We start from the raw sequence: 19,202 nt of genomic DNA, 5'->3' as shown, positions 1-19,202 counted from the left end.
ACACGGTCAGCTGAGTCTGATGTTACATTTCTTCAAGTATTTATTAGCTATTTGTATTTCTTCTTGTGAGAACTATCTGTTCTGTTCCCTTACCAGCTTTTGTTGTTGGTCTTTGTTGTTGTTGTTTTGTTTTTCTGGTAATGGGGCTTGAGCTCAGATCCTCCTGCTCATTCTCTGCTCAGTTCACTCTCTACTGGTATGCTACCATTTGAGCCATGTCTCTATTTTTGGATTTTTGCTTATCTCCAGAGTCTCATCAACTTTCCTGCTTCTCCTCGGAACCGTTGATCCTCAGATCTCAGCCTCCTGAGTAGCTTAGGACTACAGGCGAGAGCCACCGGCACTGGGCTGTCCATTTGTATTTCTTTTTGTGAGAATGTTTATTTGGAGGATTTGTTCTCATGAGCTTTTTTGCTTAAGGCTAGCATTCTACCACTTTGAACCACAGCACTTCTGGTGTTCTGGTGGTTAATTGAAGAGTCTCACTGACTTTCCTGCATGGGTTGATTTTCAACTATGATCCTTAGATCCTTAGATTCTGAGTACCTAGGATTATGGTTGTGAGACACTGATGTCCAGCTATAGATAACTTTTTTTTTTTTTTTTTTTTTTTTGCCAGTCTTAGGGCTTGAACTCAGGGCCTGAGCTCTGACCTTGGGCTTTCTCAAGGCTAGAACTCTTCCACTTGAGCCACAGCACCACTTCTGTTTGTTTGTTTTTCCCCTATGTATGTGGTACTGAAGAATTAAACCCCAGGTCTTCATGCATGTCAGGCAAGCACTCTACCACTAGGCCAAACTCCCAGCTTTTAAAGGTATTTTTCTTGGTAGGGAGAGAGGGAGTAGAGAAATCTGTGGTTTAGCAGCATTCTTAGCCTTGAGAGGAGAGATCATTGTAGCCAAGGAAGACATTCTTTCTAAAGGATATGATATTGACCCTGAGATGTGTTTTTTAGTCTTAGGTTGAACTTGGGTTAAAGGGGATTGAAAAGGACATAATACTGAGTGATGGCAGCTCACATCTGTAATCCCAGCTACTCAGGAGGATTGAGGTTTGAAGTTGGACTGAGCAGAAATCTCCGAGAAACTCTATTGCTAAACCAGCAAAAAAAAAAAAAAAAAAACCACCTCAAATGAAAAAAACTGGGTTAGGCTGGGCACGGTGGCTCACACCTGTAATCCTAGCTACTCAGGAGGCTGAGATGTGAGGATCAAGGTTTAAAGCCAGCCCAGGCACAAAAGGACCTGAGACTCTAACTCCAATTAATCTCTAGAAAACAGGAAGTGGGGCTTAGCTTCAGGATAGGGTGGTAGCCTTGAGCTGAAGAGCTTAGGGACAGCGCCCAGGCCCAGGGGTAGGTCTTTAGCTGAAGAGCTTAGGGACAGCACCTGGGCAGGGTTCAAGCCTCATCTCATACACATACACACACACATACATACACACACACACACACACACACACACACACACACACACTAGGTTAGAAGTGTGTAGCTCTAGAGGTATTATTACGTCAGCTGAGCAAGCCAGCTGAGCAAGTGCAAGGCTCTACACTTAGTACTGTCAAGGAAAATGTTAATAGTGTTAAATTTAAAAAAGATGATTAGGAAACCATAAATCGTACATAGTATAAAATGTTTATCCAAGACATGAGAAAGGGTATCAATGTTTGTGAAGTAATGCACCTTCTATCTGGTGAATATAATGTAACCCTTCTATTAATTACAATAAAAGTATATGGAAAAATGTTTATGATGCACAGGAAACCTAGACAGGTAGGGTTCCTAGAGATGAGGTTTGGAGAAGAGAAATGGATTAAGTCTTTGAAACCAGCAGACCAGGAACCATCTCTAGCCCACAAAAGCAAAGTCTCTGGGTCTTGATTGCTGTGTTATTTCTCTCAGCACAGGCGATCCTAGCTGGCTGGCTGGAGACAGTGGTCTGTTGCAACTTGAGGCTCCCACCTCAGGATTTTAGCACATCTGCTCTCCTTGTGCAGGTCACCACTGCCACAGCAGAGCACTAGCCATCAAGGCGGGCTGGGTAGGGTTCACACGTTAAGATCAGTTGTAGAGAACAAGAAAGGGATTTGAGCTCAATGAACCATCAAATAGAACTTTGCCTGTTGTGTATGAGAATTCTAGAGGTAGTAAGTCCACATGCTGCGCAGTGGTGTTAGAATCATCTCCCATTTCCTTTTGTGTGTGTGTGTGTGTGTGTGTGTGTGTGTGTGTGTGTGTCAGTATTGAGGGCCTACTAACTGAAAAGGCCTACTAACTGTCCCTTAGCTTTTTTGCTCAAACCTGGGATTCTGCCACCTGAGCCACAGCTCTACTTCTAGCTGTTTGCCGGTTAATTGGAGACAAGAGTCTCTCAGGCTTTTGTGCCTGGACTGCTTTGCACTGTGATCGGCAGGTCTCAGGCCCCTAAGAAGCTAGGATTAAAGGTCTGAGTCACTGGCGCCCAGCTTTCCACCTTCTTTCCCTTGTAGGGATTTCATCCTCAAGTTCATCTCTTCCAAGATAGCTTTTATAGCTTCCACATAGGATGCTGGAGTCAAGATCCAAACAGGAGCTCTCCCATGTTATTTTAACTGACCCTGATGTCACTGTGGGAAGAGAATCCATGAAGGTATAAATACCTCAGGAGAGGATTGCTGGGGGCAGGTGTGTTTCATGTTTTTGCACGGGGCTGGCTTCAGACCAGTGTTTTCCTACCTGTGTTCTTTAACCTAGCTGAGGTCATTCCACCTTGCTTGGTTTATTGATTGGGAGGTGGGGGTAGGGAATGTCTTGCTAACTTTTGCCAGAGCTGGCCTTGGACCTTCATCTTCATGATCTCTTCCTCGTATGTAAATAGATAAGGTTGCAGACTTGATCTAACATGTCCAGCTAGCCTATGATCTTTACCTCACAACCCCATTTCTCAGGCTGGAGATGTAGCGTAGTGGTAGGGTGCATATTTTAAAAGCTCATGGATCTAATCCCCAGTACCACTAAAACAAGTGAGCAGACTTCCTGTAACCCGTTTTGATGAAGCTGCTTAGCTCCCTCCTTTGACTGCAGAGAAGATCGTCTGAATTCTGGTTTTTTTTGTGTGGGCTTTTAGCTTGAAGTCTTTCTTCCCCTTCTAGAAATTCACCACTAAAATTTAGGATTCACTGCCTAAATTTCCTACTGTAGGAAAGTCTGTGAGACTCTTGTCTGATTAACTAGGAAAAAGCTAGAAGGGTTATGGCTCAAGTGATAGAGCACCAGCCTTGAGCACAGAGAGGCTCAGGGACAATTCCTAGGCCTTGATTTCAAACGCCAATACTACCACAAATAAGCATCCTCCAAAAAACTTTTCATTAATGAGCCATCACGCTCCTTTTCCCGATTCCTGGCTATGCACATGTGCACTGTGGGCTTCCACTGACTGTTAGCGTACCCTCCCTCCAGGCCACTCTGGACCTTGGTTTCCTTTTTTTTTTTTTTTAACCAGTCCTGGGGACTCAACTCAGGGCCTGGGCACTGTCCTTGGGCTTTCCTCAAGGCTAATACTGTACCACTTGAGCCACAGCATTACTTCCGGCTTTTCTGTATATGTGACGACAAGGAATCCAACCCAGGTCTTTGTGCATACTAGGCAAGCACTCTACCACTAGGCCAGACTCCCAGCCCATCTTTTTTTTTTTTTTTAATTGGTTGTAGGGCTTGAACTTGGGCCCTGGATGCCATCTTTGAGCCTCTTTATGCTCAACTAGTGCTCTACCACTAGAGCCACAGCACCACTTCTATTTTTTGAGTGGGTAGTCTCACAGGTGCAGAGAGCTGAGCCTACAAGAGGAAGACAGAGTTAGGACGCTGGGAACATTGCTTGCAACTTTGAATTGGAAGTAGGAGGTGGGATGTTTCTCAGCCACTGAAATGTTCCATAGTCTTACTTTAAATGGTGCTGTGATGTAATGATTCTGGAGAATAAGTTTGGAGAATTTTGAACTCTTCTAGTCTTGGTTTGGTTAGGGGTTAAGGGCATCTGGAGCTGGAGGCTGTGAGAACTGGAAGCACAGTATACCTTATTTAGGTGGAAGTTCTCCCTTCAGTGAACTTTTCCCAGCCATTGTGCGCTGTTCTACCTATCAGAATAGTTGGCTGCCTTCTACTGCTTGCTAGGTCTTGAACAAAAGCCTTTATAGCCACTTGACGTCTTCTCTCAGGAGGAGTAGCTGAGAACCTGTTTCGCTGGGTCCTCAGCTCAGGGAGTGAGTGTGGGAGATGAGTGCATCCCCCCAAAAGCATAGCGTGCTGCATGATGTGTTAGAGTGGGCTGACTCAGAAAGGTAGTGTAGAGTCCGTGGAGAAGCTGCAATCTTAGATGGGTGGGTGCAGACAGGCATAGAGAAACAGCATATAGACATGAGAATAAACCATCAGACATTCTCGGGGGAGGCACAGCGGTAGGAGGGGGAATCTCCAAGGAGGAAGAAGTTCCTGGTTTAATTTAATTCTTCTCCTCGTTAACCTTCTTTCTCGCATCTGTGGTCTCTCTTCGCAGAACCCTGCCATCAGCATCACAGAGAACGTGCTGCACTTCAAAGGTCAGTATCTGAATGTCCAGCGGCAGTGGCGACCGCCTGTCCTGCCACCTGCTCGATTTGAGTAAGGAGTCGTGTCAAGGCACAGGCACAGAGGGGTGGCTGTCCGAGAGTGGAAAAAGATCTTTCTGTGTCCTGGCTCGCACCATTTGGGGTATGCTAAAGAAGACGTCAGCTTCCGCCTTCATTCTCTGTCCCTGGTTGGAAGCTTCAAGTTCAGAGCTGTCCTGAGATAAGTGAACATTTCCGTGTACCCTACAACTAAATTTCCCTCCTCTTCCCTCCTTCCTCCCCACACCTTTCTTCCTTCCTGTGTTGGGGACTGAATCCAGGCCTGGTACACATTAGGCAGATGTTTACCACATCTCTTTCTCTAAGGAAAGAACAATTTTTTTTTATAAAAATATCCCCTCTGGCCCTAAACTGTACCTCCACTGTATATCACTTTTATAATAAAAATAAAAATTTAAAAAGAAAAATGTATTATAAAGGTGATGTACAGCCAGGTGCGGTGGCTCACACCTATAATTCTAGCTAATCAGGAGGCTGAGGTCAAAGCCAGCGCAGGTATAAAAGGACCTGAGACTCTTATCTCCAATTAACATCTAGAAAATGGGAAGTGGGGCTTGACTCAAGGGCAGGGCAGTAGCCTTGAAGAGCTCAGGGACAGTGCCCAATCCCCATGACCCACCCAAAATAATAATAATAAAAATAATAAGAAAGGTGATGTACAGAGGGGTTATAGTTACATAAGTCAGGTAAAGAGTACGTTTCTTTTTAGACAGTGTCACCCTTTCACTTTTTCTCTCCCAGTTCCTCCCCCGCCCCCCCAGAGTTGTAAGTTCATTTTCAAGGAAGTTGCTTTCCTTAAACATGGTCAACATGGTACATGCACTGGATTTTTCTCTATAGGATTTAGAACCAGAGTACACATGAAAAATTTATGTATGTGTCACCTTTGGCTTTCCTTTTTATAATCTTTCTCTCGCCTGTTTACTATACCCAGCCTGCACTGGAAGATCAAAATTCCACAGGACTTAGGGAGATAAAGTTTTGCCCAGACTTTTGGCTTATCTACTTGCTGAGTATCTGCTCCTAAGCTCCTGTGCCTTTCAACAGGAACCATTAATATTTGTACAGTATTGGAAGAACTGTACTGTGATAGCCTTTGGTTAGCCTTGCCTTGCTCAAGTTCATAGTAACCCATGTTTCTTTTCCATATAGCCCAGGGGCATGGGGCCAAAGGAGACAACGTCTATGAATTTCACCTGGAATTCTTAGACCTGGTGAAGCCAGAGGTATGAGCTTTCCTTTCTCACGTTCCGCCCTTGTTATGCAGTGAATATTGGCAGTTGTAGTGCAGTGAGGGGCAGGAACGGTGGGAGAGGAGATAAAAAACCAAAGGGGAACAATGAAGTTCCAAAAAACAGGTTTTAGTTGTGGAGGAATGGATGCATTGGACCTAAGTTAGATCTGGGATTTGCCATTTGCTAGCAAATTTGCTAGCCATCATTTCTTTGAGTTCTTGGCGTGGAGATGACTGGGTGACCTGATCTCTGTGGTCCCTTCCAGCTCTGCTCTTCTGCTTTCAGTGATGGCAGCGGAGCGCGGCCCCTCTTAAGAGCACAGGAGTTGCTTTCTCTGCTCTATATAGCTCTACATAGGAATAGAAGCTACAGTAGCAGTCAGAAAGTGCTACAATGCTTGATCTTTTTTATTTTTTTATTTTGCCAGTCCTGGGGCTTGAACTCAGGGCCTGAGCACACTGTCCTTGGGCTTTCTCAAGGCTAGAACTACCACTGGCTTTTTCTATGTGTGGGGTACGGAAGAATCGAACCCAGGTCTTCTTGTATGGTAGGTAGGCACTTTTACCACTAGGCCAAACTCCTGACCCTAAAATGGCTGATCTGTAAAAAAATGACAAATACTGAAATGTAAATGAAGTTTCTCTTTTTTTCAGAGGCTGGAGGAGCCTCTCAAGTATGCAGCGAAAAATTTAGTAGATGGTGTATATCAGTTTCTGGGTTTTCTTGGCTCTGAGCTTACTGATCTCCCCATGCAGAAGTTTTGAGACAGTACTGGTAGCCCTGGCACAAGCAAGGGAACCTGTCACAGGGCTTGTCTCAGAGACAACGGAGAGCCTAAGCACAGAAAGAGCTGGAACAGGGTCAGAGAGACACCTCTGCTGGCGAGCTCTTCACTGTGCCAGCCTTTGGGGTGTGTGTGTTTATTTTATTCTTTTGCCAGGGCCTGGGCACTGTCTTTGGGCTTTCTCAAGACTGGTACTCTATCACTTGAGCCACAGCACCACTTCTGGCTTTTCTGTGTCGGTGGTACCCCAGGGCTTTTGCATGCTAGGCAAGCACTCTACCACTAGGCCACACTCCTGACCTTGGTCTAGCTTTTTCTGTCTGCATTGCAAGACCAGAGAAGGAAGGAAGCGGGGAGCAAGCACACTGCACAGCTCCTCAGTGGTGCCACGCTAGCAAGGGGGAGAAGCATTCTAACGTCCTCACTTTCTGTTCTAGCCGGTTTACAGACTGACTCAGAGACAGGTGAACATTACTGTACAGAAGAAAGTGAGTCAGTGGTGGGAGAGACTCACCAAGCAGGAGAAGCGTCCACTGTTTTTGGCCCCTGACTTTGATCGCTGGCTGGATGAATCGGATGCGGAAATGGAACTCAGAGCCAAGGTTAGTAAGGACTCCAGAACCTTGACATTGAAGGTAGAGACCTGAGGAATTCAAGTTCCTCTAAGAGTCCAATAGGATGGAGATGAAAGCACAGTTCCTTTAAGGACTTGGACCTTTTAAAATGTATTTATTTATTCAGGAGGCTGAAATCTGAGGATTGCAGTTCAAGGCCAGTCCAGGCACTAAAGAACTGAGACTCTTAATTGCCAATTAATCACTAGAAAACAGGAAGTAGTGTTGCGGCTCAAGGGGTAGGGTGGTAGCTTTGAGCAGAAGAGCTCAGGGACAGCTCCCAGACCCAGAGTTCAAGCCCCATGACCTACAAAAAATATATCTATATCTATATGTACAGATATATGGTTGGTCCTGGGTGTAAAGTCTGCCGAGAGGAAACTCCAGGCAGTTCAGGAGAAGAGGGTTTATTGTGTGAGGAGAAAGCAGACCTCCTAGCGCCCAAAGATGGAGTCAGTACAACAAGAAGAACTTATGGCGAAAGTGAGAGCTTACATAGGGGGAGAGGTGTGGCCACAGCGGAAGTGGATGTGATCTCGGAGGATGGGGAAATACCTCAGTCTAGGGGACCTCCCACTGCCCCCCGGCAGGTCAGTTGCCAGGGTTAGAGGTGCTGGGCAGGGATTTCCAGGGTGCAGGGGGAGAGAGTCAAGGGAAGTCCTTTCTTCCAGGTGGACCTAACACTGGGGTGCTGTGCCTAAGGTTTTGTGGTAGCACTCTACCACCTGAACGATACTCCACTTCTTGCTTTTTTGGTGGTTAGAGATAAGAGTCTTACGGACTTTCCTGCCTACCTCTGAACTGAGCTCCTCAGCTATCCGCCTTCTCAGGAGGTAGGATTGGCATGGCACAGGGTGCTGGCTAGGTCAGGCTTTTCATCTCAGGAGTTGGGTCCTTTTTCTCAGTGAGTGGAACACACACACAGTTGGAGGAGGTGGCTTAAGGGAGTCAAATCCGTCACCCAGCAAATGAGCCTTTTCAGGCATCTGGGAATGCTAACCTGTGTCCTTGAGAAATTTCTGTCTTACTTTCTAGGAAGAAGAACGCTTAAATAAACTCCGGCTGGAAAGTGAAGGCTCCCCTGAAAGTAGGTATCCATTGCTGGGAGTGTAACTACTGGTCAGCTGCTGTCAGAGGTGGGGTGGGGGGGTGACAGAGAATGTTTGGGTGTGTGTATTACAAGTCCTTTATGTCTGACATCTAAGCTGTGCACATCCATCTCAGAAGCTCTGGGTTCAATTCCTTAGTACCATATAAATAGAAAAAGCTGGAAGTGGTGCTGTGCCTTAAGTGGTAGAGGGCTAGCCTTAAACACAGAGAGGCTCAGAGACAGAGCCCAGGCCCTGAGTTCAAGCTCCAGGACTGGCCAAAACCAAAAACCAAATAAACAAAAAAATCACCCCAGATCCATTCTTGTAGGGATGGTAAGGCCAAGGGGAGAGGTAGAGGAATGGAGAGAGGAAGTATGGCAAACACAGTCACAGTATTCAGTGTATATATGTACAAAAGCAGAACCAGGTAAATTGAGGGGTTAGTGGGGTTGGGAGACACGAGAGAATTATGGAAGGGGTGCCACAGCGCAGACTGCATAAACTAACATATGGAGTTGAAGCCCTTTTTATAACTATTTTAAAGATAATATAAAAAATGAAAAAGATCTGTATCTGTCTATCCAACCAGTTCTAAGCAGGAAGCTCTGAAGTACAGGTGTTATTTAGGTGCACAGGTGAAAATCTTCAGCTGTTCATACATTCGTGCTACCTGCACAGCACGGGCTGATGAATCCATTAGGGACTGCCTGGAGGAGGTCAGGAGATGATGTTTAATGGCAAGCTTGCATTGGCTGTGAAGAACTATCTCTGAACAGCAGAAAGAAATGAAATGAGGTTCTTCAACTTCCCCTTTGCTCAAGTTTTTGGGGTTTTTTTGGTCATGGGGCTTGAACTCTGGGGCTGGGTGGAACCACAGCCCCACTTCCTATTTTCTAGTGATTAATTGGAGATAAGAGTCTCTTGGTCTTTTGTGCCTGGGCTTGCTTTGAACTGTGATCCTCAGATCTTAGCCTCCTGAGTAGCTAGGATTATAGGCGTGAGCCACCCTGCCCAGCTAATAGTTAAAAAATAATTTTTTTTGTCAGTTGTGGGGCTTGAACTCTGGGCTTGGGCACTGTCCCTAAGTTCTTCAGCTCAAAGCTAGTGCTTTACCACTTTGAGCCACAATGCTACTTCCTTTGTTCAAGTTTTGTGGCACTTGACACTTACCTGGCATGCTATATAAGGAAGAAGAAAAGTTTTTTTTTTTTTTTCCACTTGAGCCTCTACCACTTCCGGCTTTTTTCTATGTATGTGGTACCGAGGAATCGAACCCGGGTCTTCATGCATGCTAGGCAAGCAGTTTAACCACTAGGCCAAACTCCCGGCCCCAAGTTTGGTTTTTTTTTTTTTTTTTGAGCTGGTACTGGTGCTTGAACTCAGGGCCTGGGCAGTGCCCTTTACTTTTCTCATTCAAGGATGGCATTCTGCTTGAGCCACAGCTTTACTTCGGGCTTTTTTGCTAGTTAATTGGCGATTAGGCTCTCATAGACTTTCTCATTCTGGCTGGCTTCCAACTGTGATCCTCAGATCTCAGTTTGGTAGTAGAATTACAGGCAAGAGCCATGGAGACCCAGCCTCAGGCCTGTTCTTGAGGACTGTCTTTTCCTTTTCCCCTTCTTGAATTCCCTTCTCCCTTCACTCTGTAGTCAGCTGAACCTTCACAACCTTCAGTGTCCTTTTCCTTCACGACCCTCAGTGCCTCCGTGTGAAATGATCCTCCTTTGGTGGTGTTCTCATCCTGCTTATGTGGCACGGCCCAGATCAGATACCAGCCAAGCCACACACACCTGCCGGGGGCCTGCTACTCCAGCCCACTGGCCTCTTTCCACCTTGAACCTTTCAAGACTTTCCTGGTGGCTCTCCAGCATGCACTGTGGCTTGGCAATGGAAGGCGTTCGCTTTCGTACCCCAGCCAGGCTCCTCACCAGGGCCCGGCACACTCGCTGTTCACCTCATGATTGCCTCAGGGAGTAGATGAGCAAGTGTTTACTGGTTCTGCTTCTTGGAGCCAGTGACTTGCGTGACCTTGGCGTTGTTTCTGCTCCGTGATGCCGCCTCAGGGGTCAGGGTTTCGTGCTGGGGGGAATGCCTTTCTCCTGGGCTTGTGGAGTTGGGAAGGGATGAAGTTGTCTACCCACAGACAGCTCCTCTCTGTGACCATTGCGGTTCCAGCTCACCGCGTTGCTTTGCTTTTCAGCTCTCACAAGCTTGAAGAAGGGTTACCTGTTCATGTACAACCTCGTGCAGTTCCTGGGGTTCGCCTGGATCTTTGTCAACTTGACAGTGCGGTTCCTCATCTTTGGAAAAGGCAGGTATCACATCGCCTCAGAGCCACTTTCCCTTCCTCCGTAGTCTGGCCCACTGGTCACCCCCGCAGCACTTTGTGCCTTTGAAATGAATGGCAACCCTGGCTTTGCATAGCGCTTCCCGCCTCTCATGGTGCGTTCACAGTGCTCAGTTCCCTTGGCCTCACAAAACAGGCCACCATTCTTCCATGTAACAAGCAAGGAAACAGGCCTAGAGATTTCACGTCTGCCAGTAGGTTCTAAACCTATCCACTGGGCACAGTGGCTCGGGCATGTGATCCTAGCTGTTCCAGGGGCAGAGATTTGAGGGAGAGGGGAGGCTTAAATTTTATTTTGTAATGTATGTATATGGTGAGAACTATAAATATATAGAAAATGCAAACTCTAAAAAACAGTTGGGGTTCAAGTGGTAGAGTGCCTGCCTAGCAAGTACAAGGGACCAAGTCCTGGGCATTCAGTACTGCCCCCCCCAAAAAAAAATGACAGGAAAAGGAAAAAGATCAGTACAGGTCGATCTGGACGGAAATTAATTAAAGCCCCCCAAATCTCAACAATAATAGCCGGGGGGTGGTAGCAGGTGTGGTCCAGGTCAGCTTGGGCAAAAACATGATATCCTATGTCAAAAAAATAACTAAAGGGTTACCTAGCATACATGAAGACCCAGGTTCAATTCCTCGGTACCACATACATAGAAAAAAGCCAGAAGTGGTGCTGTGGCTCAAGTGGTAGAGCTCTAGCCTTGAGAAAGTCCAAGAACAGTGCTCAGGCCCTGAGCTCAAGCCCAGGACTGGCAATAAATAAATAAATAAATAGATAAATAAATAAATAAAGCGAAAGCACAAAAGGCCATGTAGCCTGAAGTCATGTAGCACCCAATTAGCAAATAGAAGGCTCTGAATTCAAACTGTAGTACCACCAAGAAAAGGAAGAAAAGTCCTGTTGACTCTTTCATCCTCCTTGCTACAATTTCCAGCCTGCAGTTTATAAGAAGTGAGTCACAGTTAGCTCAAGCGTCCTTTGAACAAACTTGTTGCTATGCTTCCCACATGTTGGGAAGTCCCGCCCCCAGCCTTTAGAATATTGAAACATCTAGAACACAAACTGTACAGTCATATATGTAAGGTTATTATAATTTTGTAACTACAAGAGGATAGAAAAAAGAGACTAGGAAGAAATACATGGAAATACGAATAATAAGGGAGCAGAGGTCACTCCTTATACCAGTACCTCTGTTTTTTCTAGTTTTCCAATCTTCCTTAAATTAGTTAGCTACTTTTATGTTTACTATTTAGCTTAGCTTTTGGTGGTTAATTGGGCACAAGAATCTTATAAACTTTCCTAACCTCAATCTCAGCCTCTTGAGTAGCTAGCATTTATAGTTGTGAGCCACTGGTGCCAGGCTAGAGAAAGGTTTACAAGTCTTAAAAGGTACTTACATGCTAATTGAATATGATGTTATGTTTTGTTTTTTTACCGGTCCTGGTCCTGGACCTTGGAGTCTGGTCCTGGGTGCTGTCCCTAAGCTCCTTTTGCACAAGGCTATCCATGCTAAAACTTGAGCTACAGCACCACTCCTGGCTTTCTTTGTGATTAATTGGAGCTAAGAGTCTCACAGACTTTCCTGCTCAGGCTGGCTTCAAACCATGATCTTCAGATCTCGGCCTTCTGAGTAGCTAGGATTCCCAGTGTGACCTACCAGTGCCAGTTTGAATATGGGTTTAATCTGTGGTAGCATGAAACAGTACACTCTGGAAAGATAATTGGCCTAATGGATCCAGTCGTTAAAGTATAATTTGTGCACTTTAGGGATGAGTCCTTAGGAAGTTAATGATGCTATATATAATTATTTTATGAGGACTAGAACACTGGTTGAACTTTACTCATTGGGTTACCCTTATCCTGCATCTGTGCCCACAGAGTCCTTCCATGACACTTTCCACTCGGTGGCCGACATGATGTATTTCTGCCAGATGTTGTCGCTTGTGGAAACCATCAATGCCACGATTGGAGTCACTAGCTCGCCAGTGTTGCCTTCTCTCCTCCAGGTACTGAGCAGTGGAGTTGGAGGGCAGGAATGAATGATTTCAGTATGGATCTTGTACATGTGTCAGTGCTCCATCTCAGTTATTAGCCGCCAGCACTTGGCATATATATGCCTTTTCTCCTCTAGAGATTGTAAAATTACAAACAGCACTTTTCTAGCTGGGTGCCGGTAATCCTAATTACTTAGGAGGCTGAGATCTGGGGATCGTGGATCAAAGCCAGCCTGGGCAGAAAAGCCCCTGTGAGATTCTTACCACCAATAAACTACTCAAAAGGAAAAAAAAAAAAAAAAGCCAGTGATGGCACCTTAGCTCACATAGTAGAATGCTACCTTTGAGCACAAAGAAGCTCAGAGACAGAATTCAGGCCCTGAGTTCAAGCCCTGGGTTGGGCAAAAAAAAAAAAAAAAGCTTCTCACCAAAATATAAAAAAGACTTTAAAGCAAACAGGAACAGAAAAATCTCCTACCCTGAGTCTCTGGGTAGATGGAGGAGCTCTTGTTCCTGGACTGTGACTTTCCCCCACTTACATACCTGTTTGGTTTCCTTTGCCGCTGGCTGCCAGGAATATGGCGTCTAAATGCTTGCCTGGTTCATAGCTATGCAATCACACTCCATTAGGCCCCAGCTAGGGCCCTGGTGTGGTCTGCGTCCTCTACGTAGTGTGTCCCTAGCTTCTGCCGTCCATCAATGCTGACCGTCACTGTGAACAAGAAACAAGACTAAATGAAAAAAAAAAATGAATGGAAAAGAGCGAGCAGAACCTGTATTTATGAAAAATGCACCAATCTCATTTGCATAGCTGTTGGGTAGTTTTTGAACTGTATTAGATGCATCTGAAGAGAAGACTAGTGGACCCTTGAAACACAAGAGCAAGCACAAAAAGTACTGACATCATTTCCTCGAATTATAAGCCTCTGTATCATATTTGTTCTCGTGTTATAGAGTAAATGTAATTCCAGTTAAAATACAATTTGGGGATGTGATAAAGTTCTGCAATTTCGTGAAAGAAAAAAACCCAAAGACTAAGGTGGTAGCTTATTCCAAATAATGAAAAGTGGGATAGCACCAGTATGCTGGTAGAATGCAAGTACCTGCACTGCCCCTGCTGTCTGGGGGCTGGCTCGGGAGACCATGCTGCTCTCAGAAATGCAGTTCCTACACAGCTGCTTGGGGAGTTGTGTGGACTGCAGGGAGAGGTGGATGGTGTTAGTGCGTGTGTCCCATGGTACGTGATGATGGAGGGGCCACACAGCATTTGTGTGTGCATTTGGCACCACTATATTGTGTACTTGCAAGTAGTTCCCAAATTTTACATGTACTTTACCACCATGCAAGTACATGAGGATTTAGCCAGGCGCTGGTGGCTCTCGCTTGCAATCCTAGCTGCTGAGGAGGCTGAGATCTGAGGATCACCATTCAAAGCCTGCGCAGGGACGTCCATGAGACTCTTACTTGCAATTAACCACCAAAAAACTGAAAGCGGCTCTGTGGCGCTAAATAGTAGAGCGCTAGCTCTGAGTGTTAAGAAAGCTTAGGGACAGTGTCCAGGCTTTGAGTTCAATCCCCATGACCCACTAAAACTGAAACATAAAAATGAGGGTGTAGGCTGAGTGTGCTGGTATTTCTGTACTCCAGTTACTTGGAGATGAGACATTCAATGTGAGTAGCAACAACAAAACACCACATTTAAAAAAAAAACAAGAACAAAGAAAGCAGCAGATGGCCAGGAACTAGTTTTAAAGAAAAGCCAAGTTGGCACACTGGAAGGAACTGCAGGCATTAGAGGATTTGGAAGTAGACACGCAGGCAGCAGTCCACCAAGGAAGCTGTGCAGTGACAGGACAGTGGTTACATGGTCTAGTTCTTTACCTTGGCCACAGAGGCAGCCACAAATGTTTGCTGACAGTATTCTTTAAATTGTGTGTGTGTGTGTGTGTATTAGGCATTTGTGATGTACCAGGGCATACAAAAGTACCAGATTGGCATGGGTATTTAAATCCACCCCGAGGCTGGAAAGAAACAGACTGGTTGACTCTGTGTTTTCCTACGTCCTCTCACTTAGCGAGATAGCATAAAGCATTTATATGGCACTTATACATATCTTTAACTTCTTGTTTTTCTCTTTTGTGTCTTTTTTAAATAGTTTCTTGGAAGAAATTTTATTTTGTTTATAGTCTTTGGCACCATGGAAGAAATGCAAAACAAAGCTGTGGTTTTCTTCGTGTTTTATTTGTGGAGCATGATTGAAATTTTCAGGTGAGTACAAACGCCTGGTTGTTTGACTCTCCCTCTCTGAGCAGGTCTTTTCTTGAGGGACTTCCTGTCTTGGCCAGAGTTTCATTAGGTTTAGGTTATGGATGTGGAGAATTCTTCCAATAAAAACAAACATACATTAGTTGTTTAGAGGTGGTGGTGTTCACTGTGACATTTGCATGCATGTAAACCGTATCTTCATTATATCTCTTCTATACCTTGCCTCCATCTTGCACCCCCTCCTTAAAACAATTGCTGCAAGTTTCATTGTGTCCTTTTCTTTTTTGCCAATCCTGTGGCTTGAACTCAGGGCCTGAGCATTGTCCCTAGACTTTTTCCTCAAGATTAGCCCTCTGCCTCTTGCACCACTTCCAGTTTTTCTATGTATGTGGTACCAAGGACTCCAACCCCGGTCTTGGTGCATGCTAGGCAAGCACTCTACCACTAGGCCACACTCCCCACCCCCACTGTGTTATTTTCACCCATGCAGATTGGACTGTTTTCACCATATTCATCTTCATTCAGTTTGTCAGCCATCTTCCCCCTGCTGTTACCCACTCTTCCCTCCCCCCCCCAAACTGAGCTTTTCCACCTTCCCATCACTTGTTTTGTTTTGGTGCTAGTGCCGGGGCTTAACCACAGGGCCTCACACCCGTGGCTGACAAGAGTACCCCTTGAGCTATGCTTGTGTGTGTGTGTGTGTGTGTGTGTGTGTGTGTTGATTGCACCAAAGGGTTTCATGTTTTAGACACGGATATATTATATTTTGTTCTGAATAACCCTCTCTATTGCTATCTCTTCTTCAGCAGCTTTTGTTGAGATTCCTTATACCACTGAGAATATGGAGAATTTTAGCCATATTAGTGTGCTCTGCAAAATTGGGTCAGATTTTTTTTCTTCTTCTTTTTTTTTTTTGCCAGTCCTGGAGCTTGAACTCAGAGTATGGGCTTTCTCAAGGATAGAGCTCTGCCACTTGAGCCACAGCACCACTTCTTGCTTTTTCTGTATATGTGGCTCTGAAGAGTTGAGCCCAGGTCTTTGTGCTTACTATGCAAGCATTCTACCACTAGGACAAACACCTGGCCCCGAGGAAGGTTGTTTTAAAGTAGTGTTTGGAATCTGTGTACTAGGGAACAAAAGAGAAGCAGAGAAATGAAAGACCCACATCAGGCACAAAATAAACATTCTTGTAATCCCACCATTCAGGAGGGAGGCAGGAGGATTGGAGGTTCAAGGACAGCTTGGGCTACGTGGTGAGTTCTAAGTCAGCCTGGACCACATTAAGAGACTTTATCTGAAAAAAAGATAAGAAAAAGGGTGGCCCAATGGCTCACACCTGTAGTCCTAGCTACTCAGGAGGCTGAGATCTGAGGATCAAGATTCAAAGCCAGGCTGGGCACTAAAGTCCACGAATCTCTTATCTCCAATTAACCACGAGAAAAAAAGCTGTGGCTTCAGGAGTAGGGTGGCAGCCTTGAGCTAAAGAGCTCAGGGACAACACCCAGGCCCAGAGTTCAAGCCCCACAACTGACCAAAAAAGAAAAGAAAAATGTTCATTCTTAACAATGACTATAGGATCTTGTCACATCCAAGACCCAAGGCCCATCCACAAGGAAAGTACTGGAAAGGGCTAAAGAAAGGCACCATTGAAAGAAGAGTCCATGTTGTCTGGAATGGTCAAGACAGCTTACTAGAAAGGATAGTAGATGAATTCTTTTAGGGTTGGGTGTCGTGGCTCTTGTCTGCAATCCTTGCTGTGCAGGAAGCTGAGGTTGGGAGGATTGTGGGTTGAGGCCCAAGCTCAGCCCTGGGTACTGGTGCCGGCCGAGCATCAGGCTCTCCGTGGGTGTCTTCCTCACAGCTGGTGCTCTAGCATGTAAGCCATGTCTCCTGTCCAGCTCTCCTGCTGTTTTTGTTGGCTTCAAACTGGGATCCTCTGGGTTTCATTCTCCTAACTAACAAGTTACAGGAGTGAGACCTCAGCTTGCTGTGAGCAAAGTGTTGGCAAATCCCACTCCAATCAGTGTGCTGCTGGACATGGCGGAAAACACCTGTGATTCCAGACACAAGCAAAGATGGAGCCAGAGGGACCAATGTGTTGAGACCAGCCCAGGCAGAAATGCTAAATTCTACCTGAAAAACTAAAGCCAGCATGTCTGGGAATGTAGCTCAAGTGGTAGAGCACCTGCCTAACATGTAGGAGGCCTCAAGTTCAACTCCTCCCTCCCCCACCCCGCCATGCTCCTAAAGAGAGGCTTGCTGCACATGCTAATCAGAGCTGCCTTCAGACCTCTACTTTGTCAGTAAAGGGAGAGTAGCCTGGTGAGAGTTGGTGGGTAGAGAGCCAGGATTCAAATTGTGTTCTGAAGAAGTGTGTGTGTGTGTGCACATGTGTGGTAGTATTAGGACTTGAATTCAGGGCTGTTAAGCATTGTCCATTAGCTTTTTCACTCAAAGCTGGCACTCACTATTTGAGCCACAACTCCATTTCGGCCTTTTCTTTTCTCCTGGTTAATTGGGTGTCTCATGGACTTCCCTGCTGGGGCTGGCTTCCAGCTGCGGTGCTCAGCGCTGCCTCTGCTGAGTAGCTAGGATTTCAGGGCGAGCTGTATACACCCAGGGTGCCGTAGGGTTGCCTGCAGAAGCTGAAGGTTTCACAGTGGTGTCCCCATTCCTAACAGGTACCCCTTCTACATGCTCACGTGCGTTGACATGGACTGGAAGGTGCTCACGTGGCTGCGCTATACCGTGTGGATTCCCATATACCCCCTGGGATGCCTGGCGGAAGGTACTGATTTCATGGGCCGGGCTCCAAGGCTGCCCAGTGGCTCAAGAGAAGTCATTTTGACTCTGCCAACTGAGTCTGCTTTGTGGTCTGGTAACTAGGGTATTCGCCTTCTCAGGTTTTCTTCCTTGCATCGTCTTCCCAGGCTGTTCCAGGGACAGCTGGTGTTAAGATTTGGCAGCTGGTGGTCATGTGTGATATGCTCTCCATTGGTTCTTGGGGGTGTGTGTGTTTTATTCTGATACACAGTGAGGACGATTCCTCTCCCTGTGCTATGCCTGCCCCCACTTTTCTCAGTGGACCTAGGGGAGGAAAGCAGCGGCCTAAGCTTTGTGTTAAAGGGGCGGGGGAAGCATCAGAGCATCAGTACTCACGCCGAGGGCTGGGCGGGTCTGTGTCTCACGCTCCTGATGAGCTCTCTTTGTCTACAGCTGTCTCCGTGATCCAGTCCATCCCTGTGTTTAACGAGTCGGGAAGATTCAGTTTTACATTGCCATATCCGGTGAAAATGAAAGTTCGATTTTCCTTTTTCCTTCAAGTTTATCTTATAATGTTGTTTTTAGGTAAGCATTTGCTCTGTGACATAAACTTTTTCCTGTTAAATGGTTTAGTTTTAGATGTCCTTAATAGCTAGTTTTTTCTGGAAGAGTACATAGAGAAGATTTATATGACAAAAACCAGACCCACTAGAAGTGTCTGCCACAGCCGCACACAACATTAGAAACTCTTTGCCTTCAAAGAATCTGGCCTGGGCTGCAGAAACACACACAGCAGCTTGAGTATTAGTTATTGCTGGGTCCATAACCTTATCACAAGGTGTAATTAAGCAGTGAAAAGTTGTCGACTTTTCTTGTCTCATATGGTTCTAGCTCTGGATTTCTCCTGGGACTCCAGTCAAACTAAGCTGGCAGGGGGTGGGGGGCGCTCAGCCTACTTTGGTCACTGTGGCCCCTCTCCATGTGGGCAGCCCAGAACAGATGATCAAAGACAGAATGTAAGCTCAGGGGGGACCCACAGAGACCAGGCAGCCAATGCTGAAGGAGACCGCATAGGGAGGAAGTGTCGGGAATCCCAGACTGTCAGGTCAGAAAGCTAGTGATCTGGCTACCTGGTACTGGAGAGAAGACCTGTTCCTCAGGGGTGAGCAAGGTTAATTTTTTTTTTTTGCCAGTCCTGGGGCAGGAACTCGGGGCCTGAGCACTGTCCTTGGGCTTTCTCAAGGCTAGAGCTCTACCACGTGAGGCACAGCACCACTTCTGGCTTTTTCTGTATCTGTGGTACTGAGGAATTGAACCTGGGTCTTTGTGCATGCCAGGCAAGCACTCTACCACTAGGCCAAACTCCCAGCCCAATTTCCTTATTTTCTACTTCAGTATAGTATATTAATTTCAGAAGAATTTCTAACCCCAAATGGGAACCTGTTTTGGATGTGGGATAGA

At 46.0% G+C, this 19,202-nt stretch overlaps 1 protein-coding gene across 1 annotated transcript in view; it reads left to right on the top strand.

The window, feature by feature from the left end:
* The window catches only part of Hacd3 (3-hydroxyacyl-CoA dehydratase 3), a 31,130-nt gene that overhangs the window by 9,493 nt on the left and 2,435 nt on the right, over nt 1-19,202 (top strand). The window contains exons 2-10 of the mRNA XM_090358176.1: nt 4,536-4,578; nt 5,800-5,873; nt 7,104-7,268; nt 8,316-8,367; nt 10,572-10,682; nt 12,598-12,725; nt 14,869-14,981; nt 17,660-17,766; nt 18,195-18,326. Of these exons, the coding sequence (XP_090214302.1) occupies nt 4,536-4,578; nt 5,800-5,873; nt 7,104-7,268; nt 8,316-8,367; nt 10,572-10,682; nt 12,598-12,725; nt 14,869-14,981; nt 17,660-17,766; nt 18,195-18,326 (925 nt within the window). The remainder of the gene's footprint in view (nt 1-4,535; nt 4,579-5,799; nt 5,874-7,103; nt 7,269-8,315; nt 8,368-10,571; nt 10,683-12,597; nt 12,726-14,868; nt 14,982-17,659; nt 17,767-18,194; nt 18,327-19,202) is intronic.

The sequence above is a fragment of the Megascapheus bottae genome, chromosome 25 (genome assembly GCF_031878675.1).
Source record: "Megascapheus bottae isolate mThoBot1 chromosome 25, mThoBot2.hap1, whole genome shotgun sequence".
Classification (NCBI taxonomy): Eukaryota; Metazoa; Chordata; class Mammalia; order Rodentia; family Geomyidae; genus Megascapheus; species Megascapheus bottae.
This window is presented reverse-complemented; position numbering and strand designations above follow the sequence as displayed.